This window comes from Molossus molossus, unplaced genomic scaffold, assembly GCF_014108415.1.
Source record: "Molossus molossus isolate mMolMol1 unplaced genomic scaffold, mMolMol1.p scaffold_m16_p_3, whole genome shotgun sequence".
Taxonomy (NCBI): domain Eukaryota; kingdom Metazoa; phylum Chordata; class Mammalia; order Chiroptera; family Molossidae; genus Molossus; species Molossus molossus.
The window spans coordinates 43,844,491-43,859,062 of NW_023425366.1; the positions used below are offsets into that span (position 1 = coordinate 43,844,491).

Below are 14,572 nucleotides of genomic sequence, written 5' to 3' on the forward strand. Positions count from 1 at the left end.
ACAGACACGCTTGAACTCAATTGCTCTGAGCTCCAGCGCTGGGGCAACAGCTCAAAAGACACCAGGGACATATGGCAAGAACTGAATTGTCTGGCTTCAGGTTGAGGTGTGGAGGGGCAGCTGTTTCCCAGAAAGAAGCGCTGGTAGAAACCATAGTCTCTCCCCATAGAGCTAGCAGGTGGGTACCATATCTGAGTCTCCATCAATGTGGCTAACATTGTTTGCCCTGCTCTGGTAATTCTCTGAGCCCCAACCCAACTAACTTTTGGACCCATCCAAGCTGCTTCCAGTGGCATTTCCATTTAAATGGCCTGTCTTGGTTCATGCTGCAGACTTTCCTAAAATCTAAGTTCCACAAATCCCAAACAAGCAGCATCTGTCCACAGCACGTCCTGTACCTCTTTGTAAGCAGTCCCAAGCCCAGCACTAGCGACAGCTGGCCTCAGTTCACAGCTTGGCCTCTCCTGGGCAATTCCAAGCCCAGCACAGTTGGCAACCACTGGTAGATTACTTTGGAGCTCATGCCAGGTGACCCTAGTCAGGGCACAGGCAGTGGCTCACCTTGGCCTGACCCTCTCAGGAGGCCCCAGAGTCAGTGTACTAAGTGGACAGCTTCAGACCAAGCCGGAGCAATGCCCAACCCCTCCACAAGCAACACACTCAAGGGGAGGACTTGGTGAACACCAGAGCCCCACTGCAGCAAGTTCTGTTCTGTGGGGTGGGCCCTCGAAGAGCAGCTTCCCTGCTGTAGTCATGCTAGTCCTCGCAGCCCATCAGCCCAGGGGGCTCAATCCCTCCCACTGACATGCTAACAGTAATCAAGGCTCAACAACGACAAGAGGGTACACACAGTCCATACAGAGGGCACACCTGGAGTGCTCCGCTCGGGTGATGGGGAGGCTATACCACTGGGCCCTATAGGACACCTACTACTTAAGGCCATGCTGCCAAGCCCGGGTGATATAGCAGCTCTACCTAATACATAGAAACAAACACAGGAAAGCAGCCACAATGATAAGACAAAGAATCAGGTCCCAAATGAAAGAATAGGACAAAACTCCAGAAAAGAACTACACAAAATGGAGACAAGCAATCTACCAGATACAAAGTTCAAAACAATGGTTATAAGGATGCTCAACAAATTTAGGGGAAGAATAGATCAACTCAGCGAGAACTTCAACAAAAAGACAGGAAACATAAAAACAGAGAAAACATAAAAAAGAACCAGTCAGAAATAAGGAATATAATAACTGAAATTAAGAATATACTAGAAGGGCCCTGGCTGGTTTGGCTCACCGGTTGGAGCATTGGCCTGCAGACCAGAGCGTCCTGGGTTTGGTTCCCGCTAGGGGAATGTACCAAAAAAAAAAAAAAAAAACAGTAAAGAATATACTGGAAGGAATCAACAGTAGATAAGATGAAGCAGAAGGTCAAAAAAGTGATTTGGAAGATAAAGTAAAAGAAAACACCCAATCATAGCAGGAGAAAAAATAAAGAATAAAAAATAATGTGGGTAGCCCAGCTGGTACGGCTCAGTGGTTGAACGTAGACCCATGCACCAAGAGGTTGCCAGTTTGATTCCTGGTCCAGGCACATGCCTAGGTTGTGGGCCCAATCCTCAATGGGAGGCATGCAGGAGGCAGCCAATCAATGTTCTCTCTCATCGATGTTTCTATCTCTCTCTCCCTTCCTCTCTCTTTATGAAAAAATTAATAAAAGAAAATAATGAGGGTACTTTAAGGGTCTCTGGGACAACTTCAAGCATACCAACATTTGCATCATGGGGATGCTGAAAGGAGAAGAGAGAGAGCAAAGAATTTAAAACCTATTTTAAAAAATAATGTCTGAACACTTTCCTAACTTGGCAAAGGAAATAAAACAGACAAGCCCAGGAAACAGAGTCCCAAAAAAGATGAAACCAAAGAGGCCCACACTAAGACTCATCATAATAAAAATGCTAAAGGTTTGTCCGCTGGTGTGGCTCAGCAGTTGAGTGTCGACCCATGCATCAAGAGGTTACTGTTCGATTCCTGGTCAGGACACATGCCCAGGTTGTGGGCCCGATCTCTAGTGGGGGGCATGCAGGAAGCGGCCAATCGATGTTCTCTCTCATCGATGTTTCTATTTCCCTCTCACTTCCTCTCTCTCTAAAATCAATAAAGGAAAATAAATGCCAAACATTAAAGACAAAGAAAGAATTTTAAAAGCAGCAAAAGAAAAGCAGATAGTTACCTACAAGAAAGCTCTCATTAGACTGATTTCTCCATAAAAACTTTGCTGGCCAGAAGGAGGTGACATGAAATATTCAAAATGATGAAAAACAAGGCCCTGCAACCAAAATTACTCAGTAAGGCTATCATTTAGAATGGGAGAACAGATTAAGTTTCCTTGATCACGAAAAGTTAAAGGAGTTCATCACCACCAAAATAGCAGTACAACATATGTGAAAGAGTCTTCTTTACGGAGAAGGAAAAGACAGATAAAAAATATGAATAATAAAATGGCAATAAATACATGTCTATCAACAATTATTTTAAATACAAATGGACAAAATGCTCCAATTGAAAGACACAGGGTAGTTGAACTGATAAGAAAACAAGACCCATACACAAGCTGTCTACAAGAAACTCACTTCAGATTAGAAGATAATGACTAAACATAAAGAGATGAAAAAGATATTTCATGAAAGGGTAAAAAAAAAGCTGGGTTAGCAATAATTTATACCAGACAAAACAGACTTTAAAATAAAGGCTGTAACAAGAGAAAAAGGAGGACCTAGAAATTACACTTCAGGGTATTTATCCAAGAAACTCAAAACACCAACGAAAAGACATATATATCTGTATGTTCACTCAGCAGTATTTACAATAGCCAAGATATGTAAGCAACCTAAATGCCCATCAATAGACAAATGGACAATGAAGAAGTAGTACATACACAATGGAATATGATCACTTCATAAATTATATAAATGTCTCATCATCAGGTTGTACACCTGAAACTACTATAATATTGTAATTGAAAAATAAAAAATTATTTAAAAAAATATCAGCAATAAAATACAAAGGTCCAAAAAATAAAGTAAAATATTCTGTTAAATACAACATAATTAAAATTAAAATAGAAAATTAACATGGTTTTAAATTGGTTGCATCCTACTTCTTATGTCATAAATTTATATAAAACATTTATATTGATAAATTATTTAGGGTTACTACAAATTCATTAAGTAACTTACCTCTTCTTTTCCTAATGTTAACAGAATTTCTTCATTCAGTGGAAGTACTACATAAACAAACAAACAAATAAAAAATTATACATATGCTTAGTTAACTCTCAAAAATCAAGAATTTGACTTTGTAGTTTCTCAGATACACCTTTCCCATTTCATTTAATGTTACAGAACTTTTTATGATACATGTACAATTTATGAAATTATTTTTATTTAACAGCTTTATATATAACTAACTTATATATTATTTTAGACAAATGTGATATCATGCATTTTGTTTCTAGTGTCTTTTTCTTTTGTTTTCCCAATCATTAAAAATCAAAATGAATAATCTCTAGTATATTCCTTCTATAGGATCCTATTCATACATACATATATATGGATACATTACACATCTGTACATCAAAATGCAAGGGTTATTAATTTTGTCAATGCTGGTTTTACAAGAATGGGATCCTATCATACATGTTATTTTTATCTTATTTTCACTCAACATAACCCCCATGGAAAACCTTTCTAGTCATCTAGTGTAAATCTAATTCATAATTTTAAATCACTGCACAATATTCCATAGGGTAAATATACCATAATGCATTAAATTATTTTGCTATTAACTGAGCATTAATTTTGTGTCTAATTTTTAGCTGTAAAAAAACAAAAAACAAAAATGCAGTAAGCATTCTTTTATTTATGTCTTTCTGTATTGGTGTTTTCATTACTATGAAAGAAATTCCCAGAAATGGAATTTCACAAAAGAAATGTGTATTTTGAATTTTAATATAAGATGCAAGATTCTTTTCTAAAAATTTCTGTGAGTAATGAATTTAAAAAAAACAAACAGCAAAAGATATTATAAACCTGTCTAAAATTTTTGCCAGTCTGATGAGTAGAATATTTCATTTTAACTTTGTATAGCAAAATTAAATCCTTATAGTTATAAAAGTTCAACTCTGCCCAGCTGGTGTGGTTCAGAGGTTGACCATCATCCCATGCACCAAGAGATCCCAGTTTGATTCCTGGTCAGGGCACATGCCTGGGTCGTGGGCCCAATCCCCAATGGTGGGCATGCAGGAGGAGGCCAATTGATGTTCTCTCATTGATGTTTCTCTCTTATTCCCTCTCTCTATTCTCTCTCTAAAATCAATAAAGAAAAAAAATAAAACTTCAACCCTTATACTTAGAATATTACCTTTCTTAATAAAATGTTATTTAAAATTCCTCAAATGATATGCTACCGAAAACTTTCTAAGCTATCTGCTTATCCAAGAGGATCCTCTAACAGGCCAGAGCTTCCTACATGTGTTTCATAGGTCCCGTCTTAAAACTGATTATAGGTAGCCACAGAATATACTCAATCATTTCAACAAATGCAGTGAGGATTCTAAGAACATAAAGTTTTAAAATCTCCCTCTTAGTGTAGCCAATAGTAGCATTTCAATATTCATTCCAACAACTATTTCAACCAATACAATATGGTAGGTTCTAAGAATACAAAGATTTTTCTAAATCCTTCCTCTGTGGCAGCCTATGGCACTGACAACCCTAAGCAAGGTATATATTTGACCAACAGGGCAGTCTGTGTATTCATTGTTACCAGTACCAAGTGTATATGTCAGGGATGATGAAAATAAGAAAAAGAAAAATTAAAAATTCCCTGACATAGAGCATCAAAAACAATAAAATATTTAGGAATAAATTTACCTAGGAAGGAAAAGACTTATACACTGAAAACTATAAAATGTTGCTGAAAGAAATTAAAGACACCAAGAAATAGAAATACATTCCATGTTCAAGGACTGGAAGACTTATTGTTGTTAGGATGTCAATACTACCCAAAGCAATCTACAGGTTCAGTGTAATCCCTATCAAATTCCCAGTGATATTTTTTGTAAAAATAGAAAAATCCATCCCAAAGTTCACATGGAATCTCAAATAGCCAAAACAATTTTTAAAAAGAAGAACAAAGTTAGAAAGGTCTCAGACATCCTACTTTCCAACTACAAATCTACAGTAATAAAACATGTGCTATTGGCATGAAGAAAGACATATAGACCAACAGAATAAAGTGCTCAGAAATAAATCCTCACTCTATGGTCAAATGATTTTTGACAAGGGTGCCAAGATAATTCAGTGAGAAAAAGGTCAATTTCCTCAACAAACGTTACTGGGAAAATGAGATAATACACATGTAAAAGAATAAAGTCAGGCCTTTAACTTTCTTTTAAATTTGAAAATCTCCAACTAAAACAAAACTTTTTCTAAAAAAGATGTTTTATTGATTTTTCAGGGAAAAGAAAGGAGAAGGAGAGAGAGTAGCACTGATGTGAGAGAGAAACATTAATCCGCTGCCTTCTGCATGCTCCACACTGGGTACTGAGCCCACGACCTGGGCATGTGCCCTAGCCGAAAACAAAACCAGCAACCTTTCAGTGCATGGGACGACACCCAACCATCTGAGCCACACTGGCCAGGGCCTAAAAAGAAATCTTGATTGAGAAGTAAAAAGTCTATTATAATAACTAATGGATTAGGAATGAAGGCCTAAAGTAAATCTGTGGCAATAAGGTTGAATATTTTATGACTGGCTGTATATGAAACATAAAAAAGGAAGAAACTAGAAGTACTCAAATTTTTGGCATATCAATAGGTCAGAAAATTCAATAGGTCAGGGAATGAAGACCAGTTCATGAATCAGAGGTACCTACAGAATATTTTGGGAAAGATGTCTAGAAGCTAGAAAGATATATAAGCATGACACTACAGTAAAATCTGGTTTGGATAGTTTTGGAAATTGTTATAAAAATTGTGTCACCTGACTCCGCAAGTTGAAATGTTGAAGTCCTAATCCCCAGTACCTCAGAATATGACTATATTTGGAATTTGGTCTTTGAAAAGGTAATTAATTTAAAATGAGGTCATATACAAAGAGATCAGGATACAGATGGGTGGCCACATAAAGACACAGAGAGAAGATGGCAATCTATAACCCAAAAAGAGAGACCTCAGAAGAAAATAATACCTTGATCTTGGTCTTCTAGTCCCCAGAATTGTGAGAAAATAAAATTCTGTTATTTAAAAACCCAGTCCATGGTACTTTGAAATGGCAACCCTAGCACTCTAATCTAGAAGTTAGCAACCTAATCTAGAAGACATAACACACAAAAACAGGATCAGAAAATATAATGCTGGAACAGCATTTAGAGTAAGAAGCGATAAGAGCTGAGTACAGTCCTCTAGAGAACAACAAATTTTAAAAGCAGAGTATGAGCAGCTTTTGAGATGCTCAATATAATGCTCACAAGGCAACAGAATATATAGTTGGATGCAAATGAAAATCACAATTGTATGTGTGTGCTAAAATTAAGAAGATACTATGTGGGAGGGAGGATGTGGAACAATGGTAGACATTGGCATCAATACAGTAATTATGACAAAGAATGCAGATGAAATTGTCTAGGAAGAGAATGAAGAAAAAAGACTCCCAATAACTAGGACAGAGAATGATAAGCTTACAAATGAGACTAAGAAAGGAACGGGGAGAGTTAAAGGAAAGGATAGAATAAGCAGAAAGAAGGGAGACATATATGGAAAAAGAGGGTATAATCCATACAGAATACCATACACAGATATATATGGCATAGAGAAATGTAGGCTCTCATAACAGAAAAATATGTCCTAGTTGGGTGTTATAACTACAGATTTTTAAGCCATCTTCTATTTCTCAACTAAAGGCAAAAATATAGTTGGTTTTAGTCTGACAAGTCAAAAGGCCACATGCAATTTATGTAGCCCTTCCATAAATAAGCATCTAAAATACCTTTCCACTAGGTAAGTTTCATTCATTAAGAAACAATTTATAGTTTCTACTTAGCATATAAGACTGTGTCTATGAGGATGAAATGTGGCAAAAATGTCTCCATAATCAAAATTATTATAATGTGAGACACATATGTTCATCTATTATAGTAAAATAAGCACAAAATAATGTATATAAAGAAATAAAAATAAGGTAAATTCCTAATATCAATGCAATATAGCAAATGCTAAATGGATCTTATAATTCTTCTTGTGATCATTCCTTTGTTTACAAAAATATAAACCTAAAAATAAGGATCTTACTTTCAGGAGTTTCTTTCTGCCATTGACTGAGTTCAGCAGTTAAACATTTCACTTGCATGATTAATAATGACAGCTATAAAAAAAAACACAAGAGCATAAAACAAAATCATTCCTTGTAGAATATTCATAACTACTCATAGATGAATGTGTAGACATTCTTAATACTTTAATACAAGGTCTTGCCATAAATGGTTAACATATATCCATCGAAACTATAAAAAATTATCACTCCAGAATTCTGCTTTAAACCATATTAATTATAGCTCATAAACTGCCAGTTATATCAGTGATATAGTATTAAAAAACGATCAATTCTACTTCACTATTTAACATAAAATAAAAGAACCTAAGTACATTAAGTTTATTCCCTAAACTATTTTTTTTAAAGGATGTTACTTCTTGCCAATAATTTTTAGACAGATTTGCATTAAAGATGCTCTGTTTCCTCTCTATGCACTTTCAGAAAAATTGAAACTGTTTTAGCTGAGTAGCAAAAAATAACTTCAAATACATATATAGAAACAATTATAAAATGAGACTGGTTCCACAAGCCACACATAAAAACCAGTTTTACTACACAATAGTCTGTAAACTGTATACCCTTTTAGCTAAAGATAAATTAGGATGAATATGGTTCTCATATTAGGTGGCTACAATCATTGTAATTTTGGTAATTACAAATCTATGTGATAAATCTGTTGCCTGATTAGACCACAAAATTAAAGTCTATGTAAGCTTAAAGTTAAATTTCAGCACATTTTTATCTCCTCTATATAATTCTTATTAGCAGCAAAACAAAATAATTCACATTTGAAAAATGCAGTATTACTTTAATATTTACACTAAAAGAACACAAAGTATTGTCTTTTTTAACTGATTTTTTTTTTAGATGAAGGCTACTTTTATTAAATGACTGATCCATGTAATTGCCAAGGCCACTATGTACAGGTAAGAGAGGCACAGCTTTATTTCTTGGTCTCTTACTCCTTGGACAGAGTCTTGATGATTTCCTTCTTCTTGGCCTGGAGCCGCTCTTCACGGCGCTTATGAGCTTCCTTGGTCTTAGACCTTCGGGCCTCAGCCTGGTCAGCCAGAAGCTTCTTGCGAGCCTTGTCTGCCTTTAGCTCGTGGATGTGTTCCATGAGAATCCGCTTGTTTTTGAACACGTTACCCTTCACTTTCAGGTACAGGCTGTGGTACATGTGGCGGTCGATCTTTTTGGATTCACGGTATCTTCTGAGTAGCCGGCGAAGAATTCTCATCCTCCTCATCCAGGTCACTTTCTCAGGCATTCGAGCACTGGCAGTGCCCTTTCGCTTACCTATGCCCATATGCCTGCCCTTCCTGCGGGCCAAGGTGTTTTTCCTGCTTCGAGCCGGAGAATGGACAGTTACAGGTTTCCGGATGATCAGCCCATCTTTGATCAGCTTCCGAATCTGCGGAGGGGAGTTGGCATTGGCGATTTCATTGGTCTCATTGGGGTCCAACCAGACCTCCTTTTTGCCACAGCGGAGGATGCTGGAGGCAAGCCTCTTTTGAAGCCTAAGCATACTGTGAGTCCTCACCTCATGGCTCTTAACTGATTTTTATGATACAGAGCAAGTAGCTCAAAGACCCTGACCTGTATTATAACGTTGAAGAGTCAGAGGTAAAAAACAAAAACAAAACCTAGTCTCTTTGAAAACTTCATATAGTTATATAAAAATGCATTTGCAGGTATTTAAATTGTTTTCCATAGGAGAGTTCAATATTATTTTCTTAAAGATAACTAAATAAGAATCTGAGAAGTTTATTAACTATAAAGTGATTTATAAATGTTATTATCATTATTAGGAAGTGATAACAAATTCTTAAAAAGTAGTATTTAAACTAGGCAAAACTATCATATAATAATTCTTTATATCAATATAAAGAATTAATATCATTTTCTTCACATATTAGTTTAAAATATATAAAATCACTGATATTCAATTTTTCACCTATTGAAAAACAGTACTTCATACTGTTCAAGCTCATACAATGTTGATGAAACACAGGTCTTAACTTACCAAAGCCCAACTAAGGCAAACACTCAAATTATTTTTTATCTTGTTATAAAATTAAACAACCCTTTCTTTAAAAAACAAAATACATATATACATATACACACACACACACTTACAGTAATATTTCTAAAGTTATTTAAACATAAAAAATTGAGATATCCTGTAATTTCCTCATTTAAAATATCCAACTTATCCCCCTGGCCAGTTTGGCTCAGCGGTTAGAGCGTAGGCCTGTGGTTGAGACACCCGGGTTCAGTTCCCGCTAAGGGCACGTACCTCGGTTGCAGTTTGTCCCCGGCCCTGGTTGGGTTGTGCGGGTGGCAGCCACTCGATGTGTCCCTTTCATGTCGATGTTTCTTTCTCTCTCTCTCTCTCTCTCTCCCCCTCCCACTCTATCTGAACAACAAATGGAAAAAGTGTCCTTGGGTGAGGATAAAAAAAATAAAAATTAAAAAAATATATATATCCAACTTCTTGCTTTAGAAAATGAAGTAAGTTTTAATATTGAAGATTTTAAGTCTAATAGGTGTATAGAAAAGAGTTAACAAAGCAAGTCCTAAGATTATCCTTAAAGGCCTGTTTGCAAGGCTGGCATCTGGGAATTTGGACAGTGGCTCATTGTGCCTAAACTGTGCAAAGAATATGACTTACGCTGAAGACCAGCTTACCTTCTGGGAATCTGGTATTTTGATAACTGCTAGGCAGAGGACACTATGTGACTAGCCCCCACAAATAACTTTAGGCACTGAGTCTCTAATGAGTTTCCTTGGCAGATAACATTTCAAACACATTGTCACAAATCCCTGGGGGAATTAAGCATGTCTTGTGTGACTCCACTAGGAGAGGACTCCTGAAAGTGTGTGCCTGGTTTCCTCTGGACATCACCCCATGGTCCTTTTCCCTTTACTGACTTTACTTTGTAACCTTTCATAGTAATAAATCTCGGCCATTACGTTTACTATACATTGAGTCCTGTGAGTCCTCTTACAGAACCATCAAACCTGAAAGTAATCTTGGGGGCCCTCAACACCATAGGAAAAGACATTTGGCGGATTCAGTAGATGTTATTATTGACTATCTCAAGATACTGATTATTTGCAATTACATTAAGTAACACCCTCAAAGCCAGTGTTTGCTTCACTGCATGAAAATCATTCAGGAAAGGTATAGGCCCAATCCCTACTAATTGATTCAGTAGGTATCAATTTCTACACAATTAAAAACCACATTTCCCAAGAAAAACAGATGATAGTTTATATACGAATGTTCTTCCAAATACATGATGCAGTTTTACCCTGTACAACAGAACTCTATATTTATTGGTGGCTTCTTTATCACCAATTTTTAGATTACAGATCTGATGTAACATGTACTTCCAAAAGTGACAAATTAGTTTTTCCCCCTCTTCTTTCTTTCTCTCATTCTCATTTTTTATTGAATATTATTTTGCTCATAGATTATAACTTTTTCATATTGTTATAATGAATTTAGGCCATTATTACTTTTGATGTTCAAGTAATACTTTCTGGAGTGCCTTCAATTATCTTTTGGCATGCTCCCACCGATTTTGGAGAACTTTCACTGGAATTATTTGTATATTTTTGTTCTTAGAATTTTTATTACTGAAACATTTTTCACTCTTTATATGATCAAATATATCTAAGTATTCTTTTATAATGTCTAGACTTTTGTTAATAGCTAAGTTCACCTTTGTCATTAGATTTCAGTCTCCTCACTTTTCTTGTAAGATTTTTGTGGCAATCCACCTAGGACTTTTTTATATAATGAAATACGGAGGTTGGATTTTATTTTCTCCCAGACAGATATCAGGTTGTACCAGTATCATTCATTAACTAATTCATCCCTTTCTCATACATTGGAACTATCATGTTTGTCATATTTTAAATTCTTAATCTGTTGCATTGACTGTTTGGTATATTCCTAAGTCAATTCCATAGGTCGATCATTAAAACAGATATCTTAATCCTTTTTTTAAGCCTAGGGTAAAATCAGTTAAGATTCCACACAGATAGTAAAATAACTGTGGCTACTGTATCTAACACAAAGCAGAAAAGTCTTTGTTCTAATTTTTAACAAAGTATCATAATAAAAGCTGAGGGACAATTGACTCAACAATTAAAAGTATGTGTAGCTGTGAAAAGACAAATAAAATAAAAAAATATTCTTATTTATTTATAACAGCTTATTTAAGAAGGTTTTAAAAATACTTCTCAAATCAGGAATTATCCAAATGATTAAGCATACAGGTATTAACAAAACTATTATAATTGGAAAAACTAAAGAAGATAAACTTCTTATTCAAAACAGTGAATTCCAAAGACAAAAAGGATTCATACCTGAGCATTGGAATCAGTGAGTGTCTCGGTTCCAACAAGCGATATTTTATTCTGACACTTAATTTAAAAAGTAAAAAAAAAAAACAAGTCACACACTATAACCCAAAATTTCCTCTCCCTCCCCTTTTAAACCAGTCAATGTGATACTCCTTTAAAACAATACACAATTATCTGATGTAATACAACATATTTTTTTAATTCCTCAGTTTCTAAGCAAGAAGACAAGGAAGGCAGCCAAATAGGTCCCAAGATGACTACATTGAAAGTAAAATGGTAATTAGACTCTATACAGAATTAAAAAATGAGTATGAGAAATAAGGGAAAAAGGCCCTGGTCTGTTTGGCTCAGCAGTTAGAGCATTGGGTCAAGGACCAAAGGGTTTTGGGTTCAATTCCCAGTCAAGGGCACATACCTGGGTTGCAGGTTTGTCCATAGTCCCAGTCAGGGCCGTGTGGGAGGCAATCAATTGATGTGTCTCTCCTACAGTGATTTTTTTTTTTTCCCCCTCTCTCTCCCTCCCTTCCACTCTATCTAAAAAAATCAATGGAAAAATACCTTCTGATGAGGTTTCGTCCTGCCCAGTTTGGCGCAGCGGTAGAGTATCAGCCCGCTAACCAATGAGTCATGGGTTCGATTCCAGTCAAGGGCACATACCTTCGTTGCAATTTGTCCCCGGCCCTGGTTGGGATCATGTGGGAGGCAGCCACTCAATGTGTCCCTTTCACATAGATGTTTTTCTCTCTCTCTTCCTCTTTCTCCCTCCCAGTCTATCTGAACAAAAATGGAAAAATGTCCTCAGGTGAGAATTAAAAAAAAATTTTTTTTTAAAAATCCACAACTGTTAATAGTGATTACATCTGAATAAAATTATGAGTAATTTAAATTTTATTTGTGGTTATTTCTATTTACAGTATTTTAAAAAAATTTATAAGAGTTTATCCAAGCCAAATAAATGATATAGGCCGTGGAGCAAGATCTCAAATGCTCTAGAGAATAACAGTTTTGCAACTTCTTTTATGCATTTGAAATTAAAGAGGGAATGTATATGAAGGTGGGAGAGAGCAAGGTGGGGTATTGGATTACAATAGTTAACAAGATTATGTTTTCTTTTAAATATATTTTTATTGACTTTTAGAGAGAAAGGAAGAGAGAGAGAAACATCAATGAGAGAGACACATCAATCAGCTGCCTTCTGCCGCTCCCCACTAAGGATCAGGCCCACAACCTGGGCATGTGCCCTGACTGGGAATCGAACCAGCATCCTCTCGGTCCATGGGTCGATGCTCAACCACTGAGCCACACTGGCTGGGCTGGGCTTTCTTTTTTTCTTTTTTTTTTTTTTTTATCCTCACCCGAGGATATTTTTCCATTTTTTGTACAGATAGAGTGGGAGGGAGAGAGAGGAAGGGAGAGAGAGAAAGAAACATCGACGTGAAGGGACACATCGAGTGGCTGCCACCCGCACGACCAACCAGGGCCGGGGACAAACTGCAACCGAAGTACGTGCCCTTAGCGGGAACCGAACCCGGGTCTCTCCGGACCGCAGGCCGACGCTCTAACCACTGAGCCAAACTGGCCAGGGCTCTTTTTTTTTTTTTATCCTCACCAGAGGACATTTTTCCACTTTTTATTCAGATAGAGTGGAAGGGAGAGAGAGAGAGAGAAACATCGATGTGAAAGGAACACATCGAGTGGCCGCCACCCACACAACCCAACCAGGGCCGGGGACAAACTGTAGCCAAGGTACATGCCCTTAGCGGGAACCAAACCCGGGTCTCTGTGGACCGCAGGCTGACACTCTAACCGCTGAGCCAAACCGGCCAGGGCTTTTTTTCTTATTTTTCTTTTTCTTTTTTCCTTTATTGATTTGAGAGAGAGAGAGAGGGAGAGGAGAGAGAGAAACATTGATGAAAGAGAACATCGACTGGCCGCCTCCTGCATGCCCCACACTGGGGATCGGGCCCACATACCGGGCATGTGCCCTGACTAGGAATCAAACCGGCAACCTCTTGGTGCATGGGTCGATGCTCAACCACTGAGCCACACCGGTTGGACTTATTTTTCAATTACAGTTGACATTCAGTATTATTTTATATTAGTTTCAGGTATACAGCATAGTAGTTAGACAATTATATAATTTACAAAGTGATCCTTCTGATATTACAAGTACCCACTTTACATAGTTATTACACTATTATTGACTATATTCCTTATGCTGTACTTTATATCCCATGACTATTTTCTAACTACCAATTTGTATTTCTTAATCCCCTTCACCTTTTACATCCAGTCCCTTAACCCCCGGCAATTCCACTTCTGAATATATATTCAAAAAACCAAAAAGACTAATTTGAAAAGAGATATGCAGCATTATTTACAATAGTCAAGATGGAAGCCACCCAAGTACTCATCAATAGACAAGTAGATAAAAAAACTTTGGTACATACCTACAATGACCATAAAAAATGAAATCTTATCATTTGCAACAGTATGGATGGTTCTAGAATAGTATTACGCTAAGTGAAATAAGTCAGACAGAGAAAGACAAATACCATATGATTTCATTTATCTGTGCTCTCTTAAGGGTGGTTATTTCAAAGGTATGTTAACCTACTGCACTGAAACAATGGACAGAGCCTGCTTAAGGCAAAGACAAACTGTTCCTGAAAAGTTGCATGCCTTGGGCATGACTAACCACCCTGACCTATCCATTTAGGAATTTATGATCAGATGCAGTATCTTTCTACAAAATATATTTTAAAAATCAAATTTCCAAAAAAATTAATCAAATTTCTACACTGAAAAAATATCAAAAGCAA

The 14,572-nt window shown here is 36.6% G+C and overlaps 2 protein-coding genes across 4 annotated transcripts in view; both read right to left on the minus strand.

Moving 5' to 3' along the window:
* Positions 1-14,572, minus strand: part of CENPK (centromere protein K) — a 75,989-nt gene that overhangs the window by 51,525 nt on the left and 9,892 nt on the right. For all 3 annotated transcript variants that reach the window (XM_036279506.1, XM_036279503.1, XM_036279504.1), the window contains exons 3-5: positions 11,754-11,810; positions 7,352-7,424; positions 3,239-3,285 (exon numbers count right to left, since the gene is read on the minus strand). In XM_036279506.1, coding sequence (XP_036135399.1) covers positions 3,239-3,285; positions 7,352-7,424; positions 11,754-11,810 — 177 coding nt within the window. The remainder of the gene's footprint in view (positions 1-3,238; positions 3,286-7,351; positions 7,425-11,753; positions 11,811-14,572) is intronic.
* Positions 8,332-8,909, minus strand: LOC118641885 (60S ribosomal protein L19-like). The gene has a single exon (XM_036279507.1). The coding sequence runs from the start codon at positions 8,899-8,901 to the stop codon at positions 8,332-8,334; it is 570 nt and encodes a 189-aa protein (XP_036135400.1). The 5' UTR covers positions 8,902-8,909.